The sequence below is a fragment of the Ixodes scapularis genome, unplaced genomic scaffold, assembly GCF_016920785.2.
Source record: "Ixodes scapularis isolate PalLabHiFi unplaced genomic scaffold, ASM1692078v2 PGA_scaffold11__112_contigs__length_91849675, whole genome shotgun sequence".
Lineage (NCBI taxonomy): Eukaryota > Metazoa > Arthropoda > Arachnida > Ixodida > Ixodidae > Ixodes > Ixodes scapularis.
Window position 1 is genome coordinate 31,339,747 of NW_024609837.1, and position 18,390 is coordinate 31,358,136.

The 18,390-nt window shown below is 47.9% G+C and overlaps 1 protein-coding gene across 1 annotated transcript; it reads right to left on the reverse strand.

Annotated features, from left to right (window-relative positions):
• Positions 1-3,557: 3,557 nt before the first annotated feature.
• Positions 3,558-8,687, reverse strand: LOC121835044. Its single transcript, XM_042288960.1, has 2 exons — positions 7,796-8,687; positions 3,558-6,975 (listed from the first exon to the last, which is right to left on the reverse strand). Exons 1-2 carry the CDS (start codon positions 8,685-8,687, stop codon positions 3,596-3,598), a joined length of 4,272 nt encoding a protein of 1,423 aa, XP_042144894.1. The 3' UTR covers positions 3,558-3,595.
• Between the last annotated feature and the right edge of the window lie 9,703 nt (positions 8,688-18,390).

Consider the following 18,390-nt stretch of genomic DNA (forward strand, 5'->3'; position numbering starts at 1 on the left):
GCCGTGGTACCGCACTGACACCCCAAAGGTCGTATTTATTTTTATTGTCTAAAACGATGCAAGTTGCAGTCATAGACCCGCAAAAAAAACCGCATCGCGAAAAAAAATTTCCCGCGCGCGCGCGCGCCTTTTTATTTTTGGCGTTTGATTTTCCCGCCTCTCGCCTCCTCGCTTCTTTTGATCGGTGACGTCAAAAATCAGGAAATTTAGAAGCTTTGTAGGCGACATCTCTATAACATTTAATTACGGCAATCCTAAAACATGTTTTTTAACGCAATTGCGAACGCACTACGGCCCTTCTTTTTGAAATACCAAAAATCGGGAGTTCGTTGTGGTGCCGTCTCCTGGATTTGTATCCTCCAACGGAAAACAGGCGACACCGCTCAAAACCGGTCCGCCTCAACGCGGGCGCTCGCTCCTTTCCTCCTCGCTTTGGGTCGCCATGGCAACAGCCGGGAGTGGTGAAAGGAAGTCGACTCTCAGGTCTCCGCAATTTTTGACGTCAAGGCACCGGTGCCGATCGCGCGGGAACTTCGAATTCGGCATTTGGAAATTGTTTTTTTACTTCACAAATACTGAATTCCCAAATTTAAAATTTCGAGGGTAATGTCCCGGCATCGTTTTCAATCGTTTCGGATAATAAAAAAAATTATGATTTTGATGTGTCAGTGCCCCTTTAAGCGACTACCTTTTTTGCGGTTTCCATGTCTCTTGGGGTTCGGGCAAGCCAGCGGGCACGGAGAGAGTAACTAAATATCAGTGCGTCATATTTTAACCGGACGACGCGGAAACCTCCTCCACCGACGGGAGCGACCCGCGATACCGAAAGCGCGCGATATGTAACGCCTTTGGTGCTGGGCTTACTACTGGTCTGAGTCGCTAAAAGCTTCTTTTTAGTCGAAATACAAAATATAAGTGGCGCGAACCGTTTCAATTATTTATAAAAGTAGTTTTTGTTCAGTATTCTAGATCAGAAAAGAAACAAATGCAGTTTATAAAGTAAGGAAAAAAGAAATGACCCGTCGACATACCCGCCACCAAGCGGTGGAAAAGTCTGCGCATACTACAGGGTGATACAAGGAGGGGCTAGGCTCTTTAAATCGACCGCAAAATCCTATCGCGCTACGACTCTGTGTAGCGTTGCCCACAGATGGTGCATTTTTTTTTGTGTGTGTGAAATTTGCAAAGAGCGAACTTACCTGAGAAAAAAGTAAAATAAGAAAAAGGCTTAGCTCCTATGGAAACGCAGCGAAGCCACCGGTCTTCAAACAACACGGCGCCGTTTCGCACGGGAGACAAGAGATGGCGCAAGCAGTCGCGACGCCAACTGCCGCCAACGAACGAGCATAGGACGCCGAGAGCCGGCGTCTTTAGCAGACAAGAAACTGCAGTTCCTTGTTGTTACCGCGCCTGTTTCTGTTTCTGCGACTGTCGCCGCCTGCGGAACGCGCGCCGTTTTCGAGTCGAAAAGTTCGTCTGCTAAAGACGCCTTCTCTCGGCGCAGTATGCTCGTTCGTTGGCGTAAGGTATACGTTGACGGCATTCGTTGCGCCATCTCTTGTCTCCCGTGCGAAACGGTGCCGCGTTGTTTGAAGACCGGTGGCGTCGCTGCCTATAACTTTTAAAATAAAGCGAAATTCGAGAAAAGAAAAGTTTCATTAAGTTACTACGTTCAGTGTGCTCAGGTTCGGTGCAAATTAAAAACCAGTAAAAAAGTCTTTGCAGGACCCCTTTAAGAACCAAAGAAAATAATTCAGGCCGCCAACCGAACTCTCATGGCATGTTGCTATGTGCACTCGCATTGCATGTTGCGATGTGCACTTTTTTTCTTGGATGAAAGTTTGATTATCAAACTATATTTCAAAGACACTCCGAGAGGCCATGGATGTTCTGCAATAAATGAGACACGGGTAACTTGGTGTAATTTCGGTTGCCGTCCATACTTTCTTCCAATTTCCTTACTCAAATACTGAATGCACAAGGATTTTCTAATTACAAAAAAAAAGTTTCTTGGCTGCAGTTTAGACATGACTGAGCCATGCAATTGCGACTTAGAATGTAAACTTTCTCACTAGGTTACATAGTAGCTAACAAGATCTGGAAGTCTCTTAATTATAATGCTGGTTCTGCTTTCAGAAAAGGTTGCTTGGGGGTTCATGCTATTTTAAAAGATGTTTGAGAATTTAAGTGGGAAACTGGAAGCCCTTGTACCTGTGGGGTATATTTCAATACAAATTTTCAAATGATTTCCTATGAATATGTGCCAGTGAGTACTGTTTGCTCCAGTCCCTACCTATTTAAAGTTGCATTCAGCTCACTGATGGAGAGATCTATGTAGAAAAAAAAAACAGCGAAGTATCAAATACAGTGCGAGATTATCGAGGCACACTGAATAGTTCACAATGGAAGCTTGACGGGTCAGAGATGTACCTGTTTGAAAGACGCGCAGTATAAGAAAATAGTGAAGTTATGTTTCAGAAACAAAAACTAAATATATGTGTGGCTGCAGTAATGGTTAACAGCTGGACTGAGCATTTCTTCCTTTGTCTTCACTCAACGAATGATGTCTCTTGATGTGTAGTAGTGTGAAATGCATGCAGCCGTGTCTCTCGTGTGGAAAAGACAGGATTTGTTAGATTGAACTGGATCATCTTGAGTTTCTTTTCTTTTGTATAAATAATTAGACAACAAATTGTACAGCGCTTGACATAGTTGGCATAAACAAATGAACAATGGCTTTTATATTTTTGCTTAAATGCGAGAATAATGCGAGAAAATGCAATAACAGGTTTAGACTGCCCGAATTCTGAATGTGCACCTGAAAATACACTAGCACATGCACAGTTCCCCTCTATAGCAATACTACTAAATATGCTTCATACCAATTCATGGCACGAAAATGCTCCTAATATGAGAAGTAGTAAACAAATGACCGAATGTGTGATGACGAAGAGCAGCACCTGTAAATGCCTTTGTGTTCGAGTTGAGTGACCTACGTAAGATGAGCATCAAAGTGCATGCAAGCTGGTCAGCTATCACGATTAAAGTAACCGTGAGACAAGAATCACGATTACTTTAATCTTGATGTACATATTGGTAGTATGTGAACAAGTGTGGAATAAAAATGTCATGATAAAAGCTCCGCAGAATGTCGAGATTAGCTGCCCAGAGTGCATCCTTCTTAATGGCAACAGCGACACTGTCTTTTGGGTTCCAGATCGTGAGGTACCCCTTAGTTCGCTTTGAAAAATACATCTGAGCTTGGAGTTGGTGGTAGTGGTCATGGCCCATGTTCACAAACATGCTGCTGCCATCATAACGTAGGCTGTAGTTTATGGTGTCCTTCAAGTGGCATAGCAACGACCCCTTACGAAAGATCCATGGGCATTTCACTTCAAGAACAGCCTTGTCTCCAACAAGACCATCTGGTGATGCACCTAACAGGCCCGAACGTGCAGCCAGAGCCCTGTTGGCATTGGTGTCAGGTTGGTGGCTTCACTAAATGCCTTGATGGCATCTGGTTCGTGGATGATGCCCCACTTGGTTGGTTGGTAAAAACTTTATTGAATGCCTGCAGAGCTTTCGCTGACCGGGCCTAAGTCACCCGCTTGGGGGCGTTGCCGCTGGTCCTCTTCGCCCGTCTAGGGGCGTCGAAGTCCTGCCGCTTCACCGCCTCACAGGCCTGCTGGACGGCCCAGAGTTGATCGTCGAGGCTGGGGCTGCACAGGGCAGCGGACAGCCGCGGCGGGAGGGTTCCGGAGTTAGCACCGTGCGGGTCTTTGGTGCAGTCCCAGAGCATGTGGGTTAACGTGGCTACCTCTTTGCGGCAGACCTTACACGTGTTCGTCGTGTATATTTCGGGAAACATTCTATGATACTGTGCCGGGTTAGGGTACGTGCGCGTCTGCAGTTGTCTGAATGCGACCGCCTGTGCCCTGTCCAGCTTGTCGCTGGGCGGAGGGAGTGTCCGTCGGGCCAGGCGGAAGGTCTTGGTGATTTCGTTGTAGCTCGTCATACGGTCCTTGCTGCTGTACCACGGACGACCGTCGCCGGTGCGGTTTGTTAGCTCGCGCGCCCTGGCGTGTGCCGTCTCGTTGCCGTTATGATGCTCCTCGGAGACTTCCCCCACGTGTGCGGGGAACCACAGGAGTCGGGTTGGGGGTTCTGGTTCTAGGTGGACTTGGCGTTGGCTTATGATTCGGGCTGCTCGTGGCGATATCCGTCCTTTGGCGAAGTTCCTGATTACTTGTCTCGAGTCACAGAGGACTGTATTGGACGCCGGGTCCGTAAGGGCGAGGGCGACTGCTATTTCCTCCGCTTCTTCGGCGCGTTCGCATGTCACGCTTGCTGATATCTTCGTTTCCCCGTCTGAATCGACGACCGCCACGGCAAATCGGGAGCCTCTCTCGTACTCGGCGGCGTCCACGAATCGCGTACCCATATTGTTGCTGTGGGCATTGAGGAGAGCCTTGGCTCGGGCCTCTCTTCTGCCTCGGTTGTACTCCGGGTGAACGTTTCTGGGGATCGGATGGACTCTTATTGTCTCCCGGATCGCGACTGGGATGGTGACTTTGTGGCCCTGCTGTGTGTGGTATCTGATGCCGAGGTTCTCGAGGATGCGGCGGCCAGCGTTCGTGCCGGACAACCTCTCCAGTTGCGAGGTGCGCTGTGCCTCTGCGATTTCGTTCAGCGTGTTGTGGATGCCCAGCTGGAGCAGGCGGTCTGTGCTTGTGGATTCCGGCAGGCCCAAGGCGATCTTGTATACCCTGCGTATCAGGACGTTGATCTTGTCTTCTTCTTTCCTGTACCAGTTGTGAAAGGCCGCAACGTAAGCGATATGGCAGATGACGAACGAGTGGATGAGTCGCGTGAGGTTCTCCTCCCTCATTCCGCTCCTTCTGTTGGTGATTCTCTTGAGGAGTCTCGTGGCGTTGGACGTCTTGTGTACTAGTCTGGTGATGATTCCGCCGTTGTGACCCGTGGCTTCGATTATCATGCCGAGGACTCTGATTTTGGGGACTGTCGGGATGGTCGTGCCATCGCTCGTGCGTAGACTGATTTCCTCACAGTTTTTTCGGGCTTTAAGTTCGCCCCGTTGTGCGGGGCGGTAGAGCAGGAGTTCTGACTTCTTGGGCGAGCACCGCAGGCCCGTGCCTTGAAGATGGGCCTCTATTGCGTCAATTGCTGACTGCAGCGTCGACTCGATATGACCGTCGCTGCCTCTGTGCACCCAGAGAGTGATGTCGTCAGCGTATATGGTGTGCCGGACGTCTTCGATGTCTTGCAGCTTCTCTGCCACCCCGATCATGACCAGGTTGAAAAGTGTGGGCGAGATGACCGAGCCCTGCGGGGTGCCGGCGCTGCCCAACGTTTGCTCTTCCAGCTGGAGATCTTTTGCCACTAGTACGGCGCGTCTGTCCGTCAGGAAGTCTTTCACATAGTTGTAAGTGCGCAGGCCGAGGTTTCGTTGTGAAATTTGTCGCAGAATCGCCGAGTGAACGACCTTGTCGAAAGCGCTTTCTAGGTCGAGTCCGAGGATCGCCCTAGTTCCCCTGGTCTTGTTATCCAGCACTTGGTGTTTTAATTGTAACATGGCGTCGTGCGTGCCGAGGTTTTGGCGGAAGCCTATGAGGGACGGTGGGTAGATCCCTTTTTGTTCCAGGTACACTTGCCAACGGTTGAGCAGTGCGTGCTCCATGACTTTACCGACGCACGATGTCAGCGATATGGGGCGGAGGTTGTCGAGGCTCGGTGGTTTGCCGGGTTTTGGTATTAGGATCATCTTCGCGGTCTTCCACTGGCGCGGGAGGCTGCCTCGCCGCCAGCAGGTGTTGATGTAGTCTGTCAGCTGTTCCATTGAGCGGTCATCGAGATTCTTTAGGGCGCGGTTCGACACCCCGTCGGGGCCCGGTGCCGACCTGCTGTTGAGTTCGTGCAGTGCTGTTCTGATCTCTTCCACGTTGAAGTCTCTGTCTAATTCTTCATTGGGCTCGCCCTTGTACGGGCCGTGCTGCGCGGTCGGGGTCTCCGGAAGGTATTTCGCTCGCAGGCGGGCAGCCACCACATCTTTCCCGCTTTCCCCGATCTCCTTGTGTATCAGGCGTGCGAGATGGTCCCTCTGGTGAGACTTGGTGTCTGTTGCGTCCAGCAGATGCTTTAGTAGGCTCCACGCTTTGCCGTTGTGTAGTTGGCCGTCCACCGCGTTGCACATCTCATCCCACTGCTGGCGGTTGAGCGTGCGGCAGTGCTCCTCGATGCTGCGATTGAGCTCCGCAACCTTTTTTCTGAGTCTCCGGTTGAGTCTCTGTTTCGTCCATCTGGCCAGAATCGAATTCTTCGCCTCAATGAGGTGCGCCAGGCGGCTGTCCATCTTGTCGGTGTCGACGTCGGTCTCGATCGTCTTGGTCGACGCTTTGGCGTCCTCGACTAACTCGCGGGACCACGCTTCGATGTCCGTGATCTCTTCTGCTTCGTGTTGTTGTCGGTCGCGTTGCTTTCTGAAGTCCTCCCAATCCGTCCACGTAAAGGTGCGCTTGCTGCCTTGCATTCTGTCCGGTGTTGGGACGTGTATCTCGATGATCGCGTGGTCCCTGCCCCGGTCAACCGTCGTGTTGCTCCACGTAACGTTCGCTGTCCCCGCGTTTCTGACGAACGTCAGATCCGGGGTCGTGTCCCTGGTGGCCGAGTTGCCCAGTCTCGTCGGGTGCGCCGGGTCCGTGATGAGCGCGAAGTCTAGCTCCTGCGTGTCTTGTGCGAGGTTCCTCCCCTTGGCCGTGTTATAACCATAACCCCATGCGGCCTCTGCCGCGTTGAAGTCGCCCCCCGCGATCAGCGTCTGGGACCCGGCGGTCTTGAGTGCCTTCTGGAGCAGCGCCCGGAACCTCTGGCGGCGATTGGACGGGCTGCTGTACACATTTAGAACGAATATGCTCTGCTTCCTGCGTTTGGTCGGTATGAGTTCCACAAACGAATGTTCTACTTTAACTCCGCAAAGTTAGTGGTCGACGAACGTAAGGCCCTTCCTGACGAGCGTGCATAATCCCCTTCCCTCTATCGTGCAAACGTGTTCCCTATAGCCCATTAGGGTGGGAGCGTCCGTGAGCGTTTCTTGGAGTAAAATCACGTCTGGTTTGCGCGCTGCGTGCTTAATGTGTTGTTGCAGGACTGCCTTCTTGCCGGCGAAGCCGCGGCAGTTCCACTGCCATATGGTTATTCCTGAATTACCGCTGGTCATGTTGATAATATGTTCAGTAATTTCCAATTGCGGACGCGTTTATGCGGCTTCTTGGTGCATCCCGCATTTATAATTCTCCCATAAGCGGAAGAATCATGTTAAGCAATGATATGATGTTTCGTGCCCATTGGGCGTCGACAGAAGATAATAGGCTGTAGGCCATGCGAACTGCTTTCCTGAGAAGTGGAATCCAGCTCTCCCATGCATTTCCTTTGATTGGCGGAGCGTCAGAGGAGGGAGTAGTCTTCCGCATTGGATCAGGAGTGGCAGCCGCTGACGTCGACGGCCTTTCCTTTTCTCCCTTGGATTCTAAAACTTGAGTTTTGCGGTCATTTGAGGGAGGGGCCCCCTTCATGAGCTTCTGTGGATTCTTCTTTAAAGCTGCAGCATAGCCATGGGCGCTTGGGTTCTGCTTGTTAGATTTCTCATTTATTGTGTTCTGTGAGTGTAGAGGTCGTTGTTCAATTTCAGCCGTTTGTTTTGTTTCCCTCTGTTGTGAGACGGCTGACCTTGCGGCGCGAAAGTCAACTGCGTGTTTGCGTGCATAGCTGCGGGTCTCACTTTCTCTCTGCCATTTTGGGCAGGAAGAGGACGTGGCAGCGTGAGCTTGACTGCAGTTCACGCATTTTTCTTGACCAGAACACGTGTCGTTTCCGTCGTGGGCTTCTCCACAGCGACTGCAGATAGGTGGGCGCTTGCAGTTGGCTTCGCGATGTCCATATCCACAACATCTGCGGCACTGAATTGGGCGTTCCTTGAACGGGGTCACCGGATGGCGAACGTGACCGAGATAAACAAAACTCGGCAACGTTGTTTCGCTGAACGCTATCTTTACTATGGAACTTTGTCTAAGCCGTCGAATTCTCGCCACTCGGCCTTCTGGTGATCTCATATGCTGTTCAATTTCGGCATCAGAAAGTGAAGTGTCCACGTCTTTGATCACTCCTACTGCGAAGTGCCGCGGGACGGGCTCGTACGCCCGAACTTTCAAGCCGCAGATCTGAGTACAGGCAAGGAGCGCACGGGTCTTCTGACCATTTCGAGTGTCCACTGCGATCAGATTTAATCTGCTGTTGGGCCTAATCTCGTGGATGCATTCGGGACACAGCTGTTCCAATGCAACAGACAGTTTTAGACTGCTGATCGCTGTAATTTTCTGGTTTTCAACCGCTGGTACAAAAATTACAGTCAGGCCAACTGTCGTGGTAGGCGAGTTCGTAACTGTGTCTCCGCTTTTGCTCGAACTGGAGTTCTTTTTGCGCTTCTTGGATGTCTTGGCATCGTACCATTCACCTTGGTCGGTGTCGGCGATTTCCATGTCGCTAGTTAACATTTCAGCGTTGGGTGGAGATTTGTGGAGTCCGTGGTCAGGCGCTCTAACTTCTGCCAGGTTAGTGACGGAGGCGTCGTTCTCTAGCTCGGCGATAGAGGATCCGCATGTTGAAGGAGGCATGCTGTAGCGCTCAGTTGGGGTCTTCTGACTTGCCGTTAGCGAAGGGGTTGCGGTAGCCATGGCGAAGTCAAATCAGGGTTTATACCCCGAGCCGATCAAAAGCCACCCCTCCGACAAGCGGAGGAAGCCTTATTAATTGTTCGCTGATGCAAGAATCGTCTAAACTGGTGATATTATAAATATAAATAAGTACAAACAGATGAGCCGAGAAAGACACTGACCTGTTCGAAGCGCTTCGTCTTCCTCTTCCCGATGCCCCACTGGACAGCTTCCAGAGAGTATTCACCAAGTAGATGATGAAAGAGTGAAGGAGGAAAGCTGTCGTTCTCACACGCCCTGAGGACTTTTCCAAAGTCACTCACGGTGAGGCGTAGCTTCCTCTCCACTTGCCACAATGGATTAGTGCGTTGTCCAGTTGTAGACTCTGCCAGCTGCTGGATCTCTTCACGTTACTTTGCGGCTTTCTCAACCAGATAGACGGTTCGGTCGGCCGCCTGGGTGTATTCATCACTAAATATTAGGTCCTCAATAGTGACATGAATGGGAATGTCTGGCTCTCTGTACAATAGCCATGTGTAGCCAACTGTGGCCCCAAGAGCACCCAGGCGATTCCTAATCCAGTCTTTGTCCTCCTCACTAACGGGCCGATTCAGTGAAGCGGAAATAGATGGACTCGGAATCAGAGTCTCAACTGGTCCGACCTGCCTGTCCTTTGAAGTCGTTTTCATGATCCATCTGCAAGCTCGATCTGTGCAGGACATATTTTTGTGAGCAAAGAGGAGGAGAGCTGCCATGTTATGGCATCGAAGGGAACCTCGAGGGCAGTTGCAGGTGGCCCCGGCCACAGTCCTGGGGTTTGTCATTTCAACCTGAAGAAAAACATTTGTTTTTTCTAAAATCCCATAGTTCAGCTTTACGTGCCTGTCACCAGAATTTCCTTTTTTGCAAAATGAGCTTCACGAGCGTGATTTTTGAAAGCCACTATTTTTTGACAGCGAGATATGGCTATATTCCAATTAAATTTTTTAAATATATTTATGTTATTTCTTAATTCGATAGATATGAAAAAATTAAAAGAGGGGTCTTCTAAGTTATCTAAAGTTCTTATAACTACAGCGCATTTTACGTCGAACTAGCATCGCGGGTTCAACGTAAATCAATGATTACAAGAGGGGTCTTCTACAATACAATTAAAAGATGGGTCCTCTACAATTATTAAAATTACGATGCATTTTACACATTGTATTTGTATCATGGGTTCGATGGAGATCTTCACCAAAAGAGCACATCCACGGAATTAGATGTGTATGAAGGGGAAAAAAAGCAAAATACTGCAAAATCGCGATAGACATGCAATTCTTTAATAACCTGACAACCTCAATAACAATAATAAACGACTTACCTCGACGGCGTACGATTTGTTTCTCATGCTGGCCTGCACTACGCCAGTAATGCACTTCAGGTCGTCGTCGTAACTGATCTGCATGACATGGTTTGATTTTACGGCATTTTCGCCCCTCTGAACTAAGCTAAGTCCCTCACACACACAAAAAAAAAAAAAAAAAAACGCACATTGCGGAGGTTTTTACGGCTGTGGCGATGCACTTGCTTTTGTCGCAAGACGCCCGCTGCAAAGAGGCCAGCAAATCTATCGCGTCGTCTGCTACCAAAGCAAAGCGTAGTGTAATACTTCAGAAATGGCTTTCATCGTTGCAATACGACACTGAGACGACAAGAACATCTTCATAATTAAATATGAAGAAGTTAGGTTTCTTACAAAAAATTATTTACTTGTAAGCAAAAATCTAGCCTTATGAGGAGTCTCCATGCATTAGTCCATAGCAACGTCCCTAGCAACGGTTTGTTTGAACCGGTTTGAACCCAGACGCCATGTTGTGACGTATTTACTTACGGGGTCAATTAGGGATGTCGCAAGCCGGTCGAGGTTCGAGTTCGACCAGGTTCAACTTTTTCAAACTTCTTGTGAAAAGTTTGACTATGGTGTACTAGAAATGGGCAGTGTGTCGTCCACGCCGAGAAGCAACGGAGGGAGGAGGTCGGCGCAGCGATGACGGCGCGCAAGGACGGCAGGGGGCGCTGCGGGTAACAGGCGTGCTGCAGGCGTGCTCCTTCCCGCTCTGATTGCCGTGTTGTCGTACTGCTTGTGATCGCGTGGTTCGCGTCGTCTCTTTGTTTTGTTTCACTTTTTTAATGGTTGAGTGAAATGGACTGCACTTGGTGCCGTTCAGTGGCACGTAGACAACGCGTGCAATGACGGAGTTCTTTCTGTCCTATGTTCCGCGCTGTTCCATCTAGTCATGAACCAACTAGCCCATCAAAGCACACTGCTGTGGTGTATTCTAGTACACCATAGCTAGACAAAGGCTAGCTACGGTCGCGTTGGTGTGATAGGGGAGGAGAGTAAGGAGAAAAATGAGATAGAGGCGAGGCGTCAAGGAAGCATGGCTTGTGGAGGCTACGCGGCCGACGTCATGCCCTCTCCTAGGCCGGTACAGTTCCGGGGTGCAAAAATTAATGATTCGAACCGGTTCGAACCGGTTTGAACCGCAAAACTAAGAATATATTTTCCGGAAACGAGTATCTATATAGCTTTTTTTATCAATCGTAGAGTCCACTTTTATTTTCAGGTCCAAAACTAAATCGCGTTAATTCCGATGAAAGAGTAAAAGAAAGCTAGAATAACATATATGACTCATCGATTTTTTTTTTGCCTCAGTCGCATATATTATATTTGAATCTATAGGTTATCAGTTCGGTAGGTCGCCTAAAACACCCGTTAATGCTAAAACTTTGCGTCGCACTATTAAAAGTTTAATCCTTCTGTGCTCTTGAACCTAGGAATTAATTACAGGGCAAAAAATCACGAAATAGGCAAGTCCTCGCCACATATATCCTGAAATCTAGTTTACAAATTACGTTTTACAATGACGACGCGACTGAGCTAAAGGCAACAATGTTTTAAAAACTGAAAGGATAAACCCTTTCAGTCTACCTTTTATAGAAACACTGAGCGGCAATCACAACTCTTGCTTTCATGACCAATATATTGTTTACACTCAGCTGCTCCAACTCTAATGTGTGATATTAGGTTCCTTTCAAAAAGTGAGCTCTAAGCCACTGAACCGACCTACCACATTCATAAGTTATGGAAGCGGAGAAGTGGAAATACGACGAAAGGAAAGATACGCCCGCGTTATTTGAGACCACGAAGATACAAAATCGCCCTCCTCCCCTCCTCCGCCCATCCCGCCGCTGCCGCCGCTACAGCTGCCCTTGTGAACCCCGGATAATTAGCTTATCCCGGCTTGTCCCACTCTAATGGTGGTTCTTTCTGCGCGAAATCGGGTGGTTGAAAGAGAGTGCTGTGGCCTGATCGGGTGGTTCATTCCGAGGACGCCTCTCCCCCTCAGAGCGCTCCCTGGCACTCCGTCTGTAGCCGTCGGAGTGCGAAGCGGCGCAGGCGTCACGTGGTACTTGGACGGTGATCACGTGGTTTTTTTTGACGATGGCCGGCAGTGGTCTGGGGTGGTGTGGGGTACGGCATGGCGGCGATTTGTATGTGGTTCTACAAAGTGCTTGTGCATTCGACGGTGCGAGAATTACAACGGACGGGACGACATTCGTTTGCGACCGTAACGGGAAAAGTCGACGTGTGAAGTATTCCCAGTGCTTTCACGAGATCGTTCATCTCACGGCGGTGAATCCGCTAAGCCTAACCGACAACGAAACAGCTCGCAGTGCTCGCCGCTTTTTTTACCGGGTTTTGTGGTTGCTTCAAGAAATTTTTAGGTTTGATAAGAGCGCTTTCAAATGTTTGTGTTGTAAAATAAAGGGAGAGCCGAATATAACGCACTGCGATTTCTGTCACATTGCGATGCTTGCACGATATTTCGCCGTGAGAAAAATGAGGTTTATTAACCATTTTATATTGGGTCAGACTATTTTGCCGGCAGCCGGCACAATAGCCCGGGAAAAAAAATACCGGCACTTGCGGACGGCGCGTGTATCAGTGGGGAGCTCGTTAACACAGCCCCCCGCCCGCGTTCACGCCGCTTCGCGGCGACAGTCTGCGGCTGCTCATTAGAAATATATTGACCCATTTGGCCCACTAGTACACACCGCTTAGCGGCGGCTTGCCTGCGGCCCAAGCCCCGCTGTTCTCCATTCACCCCCAAAAAGAAAGTGTTTAGTCAACAACATTCGTGTTTTCTTCTTTTTCTAAACATTCTAAAAAAAAGAGGTGTCGTAAATATCGCCTAATGCCTCAAAAAAAAAAAAAAAAAAAAAATCTTCTAGGTGGGCTTGAACCAGGGTTCTGCTGCGCACGAGCCAAACACCTTACCACTGCGCTAATGCACAGTTTCAAATACCCTTGTGCCCAATTCGTTTTATACGAGACCCAATGGGGAACAACTGCCGGCACTTTTCCCCTCGGGTTATTGTGCCGGCTGCCGGCAGAATATCCACTTCCTTTCATATTTGCCTGGTCTGCCGTACGCATGACCGCTATCGCAGCGCGTTCACCGTCGAAAACGCGATGAGTTGACAACTGTTTCCAAGCGTGAGCTTTCGTTCCGTTCTGCAAAAATCAATTAGCATACTGCTGTTTTCTTTTTTTTTTTACATGCCGATGCGTAAAACAATTTACGTCACAACCGTTATTTCATCACGTTGAGAGCGTAAATTTCGCTCCATCGTCCACCGTACGCTGTAAGATCGTGTTCTTTGTAATGCATTACCAATGTCAAGAATTTTAATTCCGTGACTGGTCTGAGAGTCTCGGAGCGCTCTGAGGTTAGCAGTTGTGATCGGTTGAAAAGGATCCCGAGTAGCTCTGGTGGTGAGGAGGGGGCGCTCTGGTGAATCGAGGTCAGAGGAGAGAGGCGGCCCTTGAATCCACCATAAGATGCAGCAACAAAAGAAGTCCCCCGTCGTCGAGATAGCAGAGTGGGAGAGGGGGAAACCGGAAGGGTGGCGAGAAGGATTTTCCTCCTTGTTGGAAAAAGTTTTCGTGGGGGATGTATGAGAGACGACAAAAAGTGATGGTTTTCAATATGGGTTTTAATTTCCTTGGAATGCATAAAAACAGAAAAATGGACACATCAGATTGTATTCTGTATGATACTGATTGTATCTGTTATATAGTAAAACATTTCGTTGCAAATATTGCTAAAAGATGTCGCCTAACTTAGTACATTTCTAGGCATTTTAAGCGTGAACGTTTTAAGAAAGTATGTTTTTTTCTTTTACTAAAACTTTTCATTTTTGACCAATATTATTATCATGATCATCACTGTCGTCGTCATCATTACCATCATCATCATCCTGATCTCAGATTTCGGGGCCCTGGCCAGCATTAGCCCAGGGCCCCGAAATCTCTTAATCTGGCCCTGCGCGCAAACGCCGATTTTTACGGCCTATTTTAGATCGAGCTTGGTTATTTCAGTGACCTTCTATTTTGGCCATCATTGTTGGTTCCAGAAATAGCTGCACCAGATAATAGCCGTACCGCGGTGTCCATAAAAACGCCTCACAACTCTTTCCACGATGTTGATCACTTTCGGGCACTCCTTGCCACCGCAGCAATCACCGGTAATTGCGGCGACGGTAAGAAGCTCGCCGTCCTCGCTGTCAGAAGAGCCGAGGAATTCATCGAGTGCCGCTGCGAGGCGTGTTCGTTTAGAGTAACTGTATATATAGTTACTATACAGTTACTCTATGTTCGTTTTCGCAAGGTCGCCATCTCGATAGACTGCGCGTCTGCTATTCCCGCCATCTCTTCGATTCCCGCTCCTGGCTGCAAGGCCTGATGGGACTGCACCCCGGCGCACCGTCGATTTTCTTGGTGCGCGTTAGGTTCCTGGTGCCTGGAACGCGTCTCCGACCAGTGTGTTTACCGTATCAAAAAAACAACAACAAAGGGCTCTCGATTTCCGCCTGATGACGCCATCGTGAACTGCTGTCTCCGGTCACGATCCTATCCGCGTCCCAACAGATGTGGCAGACGCCTGTTCTGCTGCAGGTCACTCTCCATGTGACAGTTCACGGAAGCTTAGGCAGTTAGAAGTTGGGACGCCGTGACGACAGCGACGCTCGCGTTCGGTCGTGCTACTCGCAGCTTCTCGTTAGCATTTCTACAACAAACCGCCAGGATCGCGACATGCGACAGCATGACACTTCGGGTTCTGTGACGTCATTTGTTGCTACTTCGGGGCCACTTTTGATGTAATGGCAGCATGGGACGCTAAACACACCGGTCGAAGACGCGCTCCATCCAGGCACCATAGTGCAACGAAGAGCCTCACCGGGAGGGTGCACTCCGTTCATCGAGGACGTCTGGTGCGCACTGGTGCACTTGATTGAAAACGACGGGGCGCATTTCGGTGCCCTGGTGCGCACCAGTGCGGATGATCGAGGATGCTAAAAGATTGAGTCGTTCTGTAGCTCGAGTTTCTCTGCCGCCTCCAAACCGTCCCGACCGGAAGTGTCGTGTTCTCCCGCGCGATCGACCCCGCTTTTTTGTGCGTGCCGCCTATCGAGCAAACGAGGCTTCACTTTCGAGTTTGAAGTTCTTTCAGGGCCCTTTCAGCTATCTCAATCTCTTTGAAGCGCTGCGAGGTGGAAGAGAACGCGCAGTGGATTTTTGTGAGCGACGTGGGGGGCCATGTCGCGCCGGTGCTGCGTAGAGGGCTGCCGCAGCGGAATCACAACCGAAACTAAGGTGCACAGGCACCAAACCCAGTTGTTTTGACCATAAAACGATTTTCTGTTCGAAGTTTGAGAGGTCACCGAAAAGAGAACTTGGACCGATTCCACGACTCTCCGATCATCCTCAGTGCCACTAGTGCTACATGTGCCGAGCACCACCATGTTTGTCGAGGAAGGATAAAAAGCCTATAGACGACATCAATTCCGGACTCAATGGCGTTAATAAAACATGTTTTAGGAATTCCGTTAATAAATATTACAGAAATGTCATTTACAAAGCATCTAAATTTTATAATTTATTACGTCACAAATAAAAAAAAGTGAGGAGGTGAGAAGAGGTAACAGAGAAACGCCAGAGATATAAAGGCGCGCGCGCGCGTGGGGAATATGTTTTCTGCGTTGTGGTATTTTCTTGCGTGTCAGTGGCTACGTGAACGCGATCGTAGTGCATCTAATCGAGCAGGAAGAAATCGCACGCAGCCTGTCTTCTTACTACTCCTCTCCTACCTATCTGCTACCAATCGAAATCGTCAAATCACAATTCGATGAGATACGGTCGCATCCGTAAATGCAGCCTATGACTACAACTTAAAATATTTTTGAGGTGTAAGTGCCCCCTTAACAGATTTTTTTTTTTTTTTTTTTCTAAGTAGTGAAAGCTACACTAATTCGATTTGTGCAGGTGAGTTATACCTAGAATTCCATGTTTTCAGTGTTTATTTATTGTGCGATTCGGAGGGCGTTTATTGGGGTTTTTACACAGAACATTCGGAGTTTACTGGAGTATATTTGTGTTAGATTTCCAATTTTTTGAAATTAGGAGTTTATTTTGCTGTGTTCCCAATTTTTAAAAATTAAAAAAAAAAAAAAAGTCCGGATACCATGACCCGTTGCCCTGAAGGAGCCTTCACGAGCTAAAAGGCAAGCCACTTTTGTTATTTTACGATAACGAAAGAGGGACATGGAAAACAAACAGATAACACAGACCTGTGTTGTCTGTCTTCCATGTGCCTCTTTTGTTATCGTAAATTAGAAACCAACACGCTCAACCATCCACATTCCACTTTTGTCGGTGGCTCGAGATTTCGAAGGAAACTGAAGTGGCATCTCCAGACCACTGGCCCTGTGCTCCTCTAAAGTTTATTTCTAAATACCCTCCATTTTGCTTGTTGTTTTTTCGTTCTGACCTCGAAATTCCGAGTTTTCCCAATAAATCCTCCTTAACGGAAAAGTTACCGGCGAGTGTTTTTCGGATTTTTTCGAATTTATCCAAAAATCAATTAACCCTAGCTTTACGGCCAGGAGAACATAATATAAGGGTAAATCGTCAAGATAAATCGAATAATTAACTAAAATGTATTAATAATCTTTTTAATAAGTGAGAATAGACATACGGTTCCAATTAGAAACTTATTGAGCCTCATCGAAAACCACTTAAGCAGTAATTTTTACAAATATTTTAAGCGCGTGGGAAGCGCTGTAGTGCAGTCAGATGACGCTCGTGTAACAGGTACAAGACTGGGGATCTGATAAGAGACGAAGAAGCCGCGGGCGCGTTATCGCACCGGTAGCCTTGCACCTGCTACACGAGTGGCAACGCCAGGACCCAACCGTGCTTCTCACGTGCTCCAAGTCTTCCTAATATTGACTGGTCTAATGGTTTTCGGTGACGCTCAGCAAGTTTCGAATTAAGGCCCTATGGCTATTTTCATTGATCAAAGCGTTAATTAACACGTTTTAGTGAATTAGCGGACTGATTATTACGATTAGCCCCTTATACCGTGTCCCCCTGGCCGTATACCTCACCTGCGCAAAACCGAATTAGTGTATCAAAATCAACTGATGAGCTAGTTTGATCTGCATTGTTAAAAATCAAAAGCGCAAACACCAAGTAAAAGAAAAGGGGGCAGGACTGAGCGCTATTGATTTTTGATTCGTTGGTGTTTGCGCTTTTGATTTTTAACAACGCATTTGGGTAGCTTTCACGGCTTTTTTTTTAAACAAATCTGTTTACCGTATTTACTCGCATATTGGTCGATACGTCGTATAGGTCGACCCCCTAACTTCGGGACCCCCGAAAAAAAAAAAAAAGTTGAAAAATATAATACCGGGATTCGCGTATTGGTCGACCCCCCAGTTTTGATGAGGCGATTTTTGAAAAACAGGTCGACCTATACGCGAGTAAATACGGTAGCTTGCAAAGAAACACTGTATTTCTAGTGCAAAAAGAAACACTGTATTTCTACGCTTAAATATTTTAAGTATAATTTTAACAATTCAAAGTGCACTTCTTGCTTTAGTGGCGTTTCGACTGCATGCACATATGAACTCTGCTGCTTTTTGCTGCGATGCATACACTCAAAATACATTTTAATGTATTCATAGTAAACTCAACATATAATTCCGTGCTTTCCGTACTACACTTTTTTCCGCGAAAATGCGGAATTAACATGCGTACAGTGTATTTCTCTTTTAAAGGTGGCAAACGGCTTGATCGAATCAGCATTATGCCGTCTTGTCAGCAATAATTATAAAACAATCTGGTGGTTATCCGTTCTGTTTATTATTAAGAAAAAAATCTCCGAGGGCGCGAGTTATATCTCTTATGTCGTTTAAATATTTCTTCCATGTGCACGAAACTTTGTTCACAGGTCGCCTGAAGAACAATCATATTACTGCCAAAAATACAGTTTAGACATTTTCTTAAAAAAATAATTGTATAATAATAAAATTTATTAACAAAATGCCGCGCCTTTCTTTTGTAACTTTTATTACCGCGTGCCAGAATCAATGTTATCGCAGCATCATTCAATGAGAAACGCCGATACACTTGGACAGAATGCAGCCAGGCTTATACTATCCAGAGATGCTCTAAATACACCAATCACTGATACTTTTTTTTTTTTTTTAAATCTTCATCAAGGTGTCGCACTTTGACTGCCAAACAGTTTCAACGAAAGAAGCAGCAGCCACC

What these genes read in the sequence shown, in the direction of transcription:
- LOC121835044 (XM_042288960.1), bottom strand. Translation starts at nt 8,687, where the DNA reads ATGCCTCCTTCAACATGCGGATCCTCTATCGCCGAGCTAGAGAACGAC. An exon ending in CCCAAAATGGCAGAGAGAAA is followed by an intron (nt 6,976 to 7,795) that starts GTGAGACCCGCA and finishes GAGTTAAAGTAG; the next exon opens with AACATTCGTTTGTGGAACTC.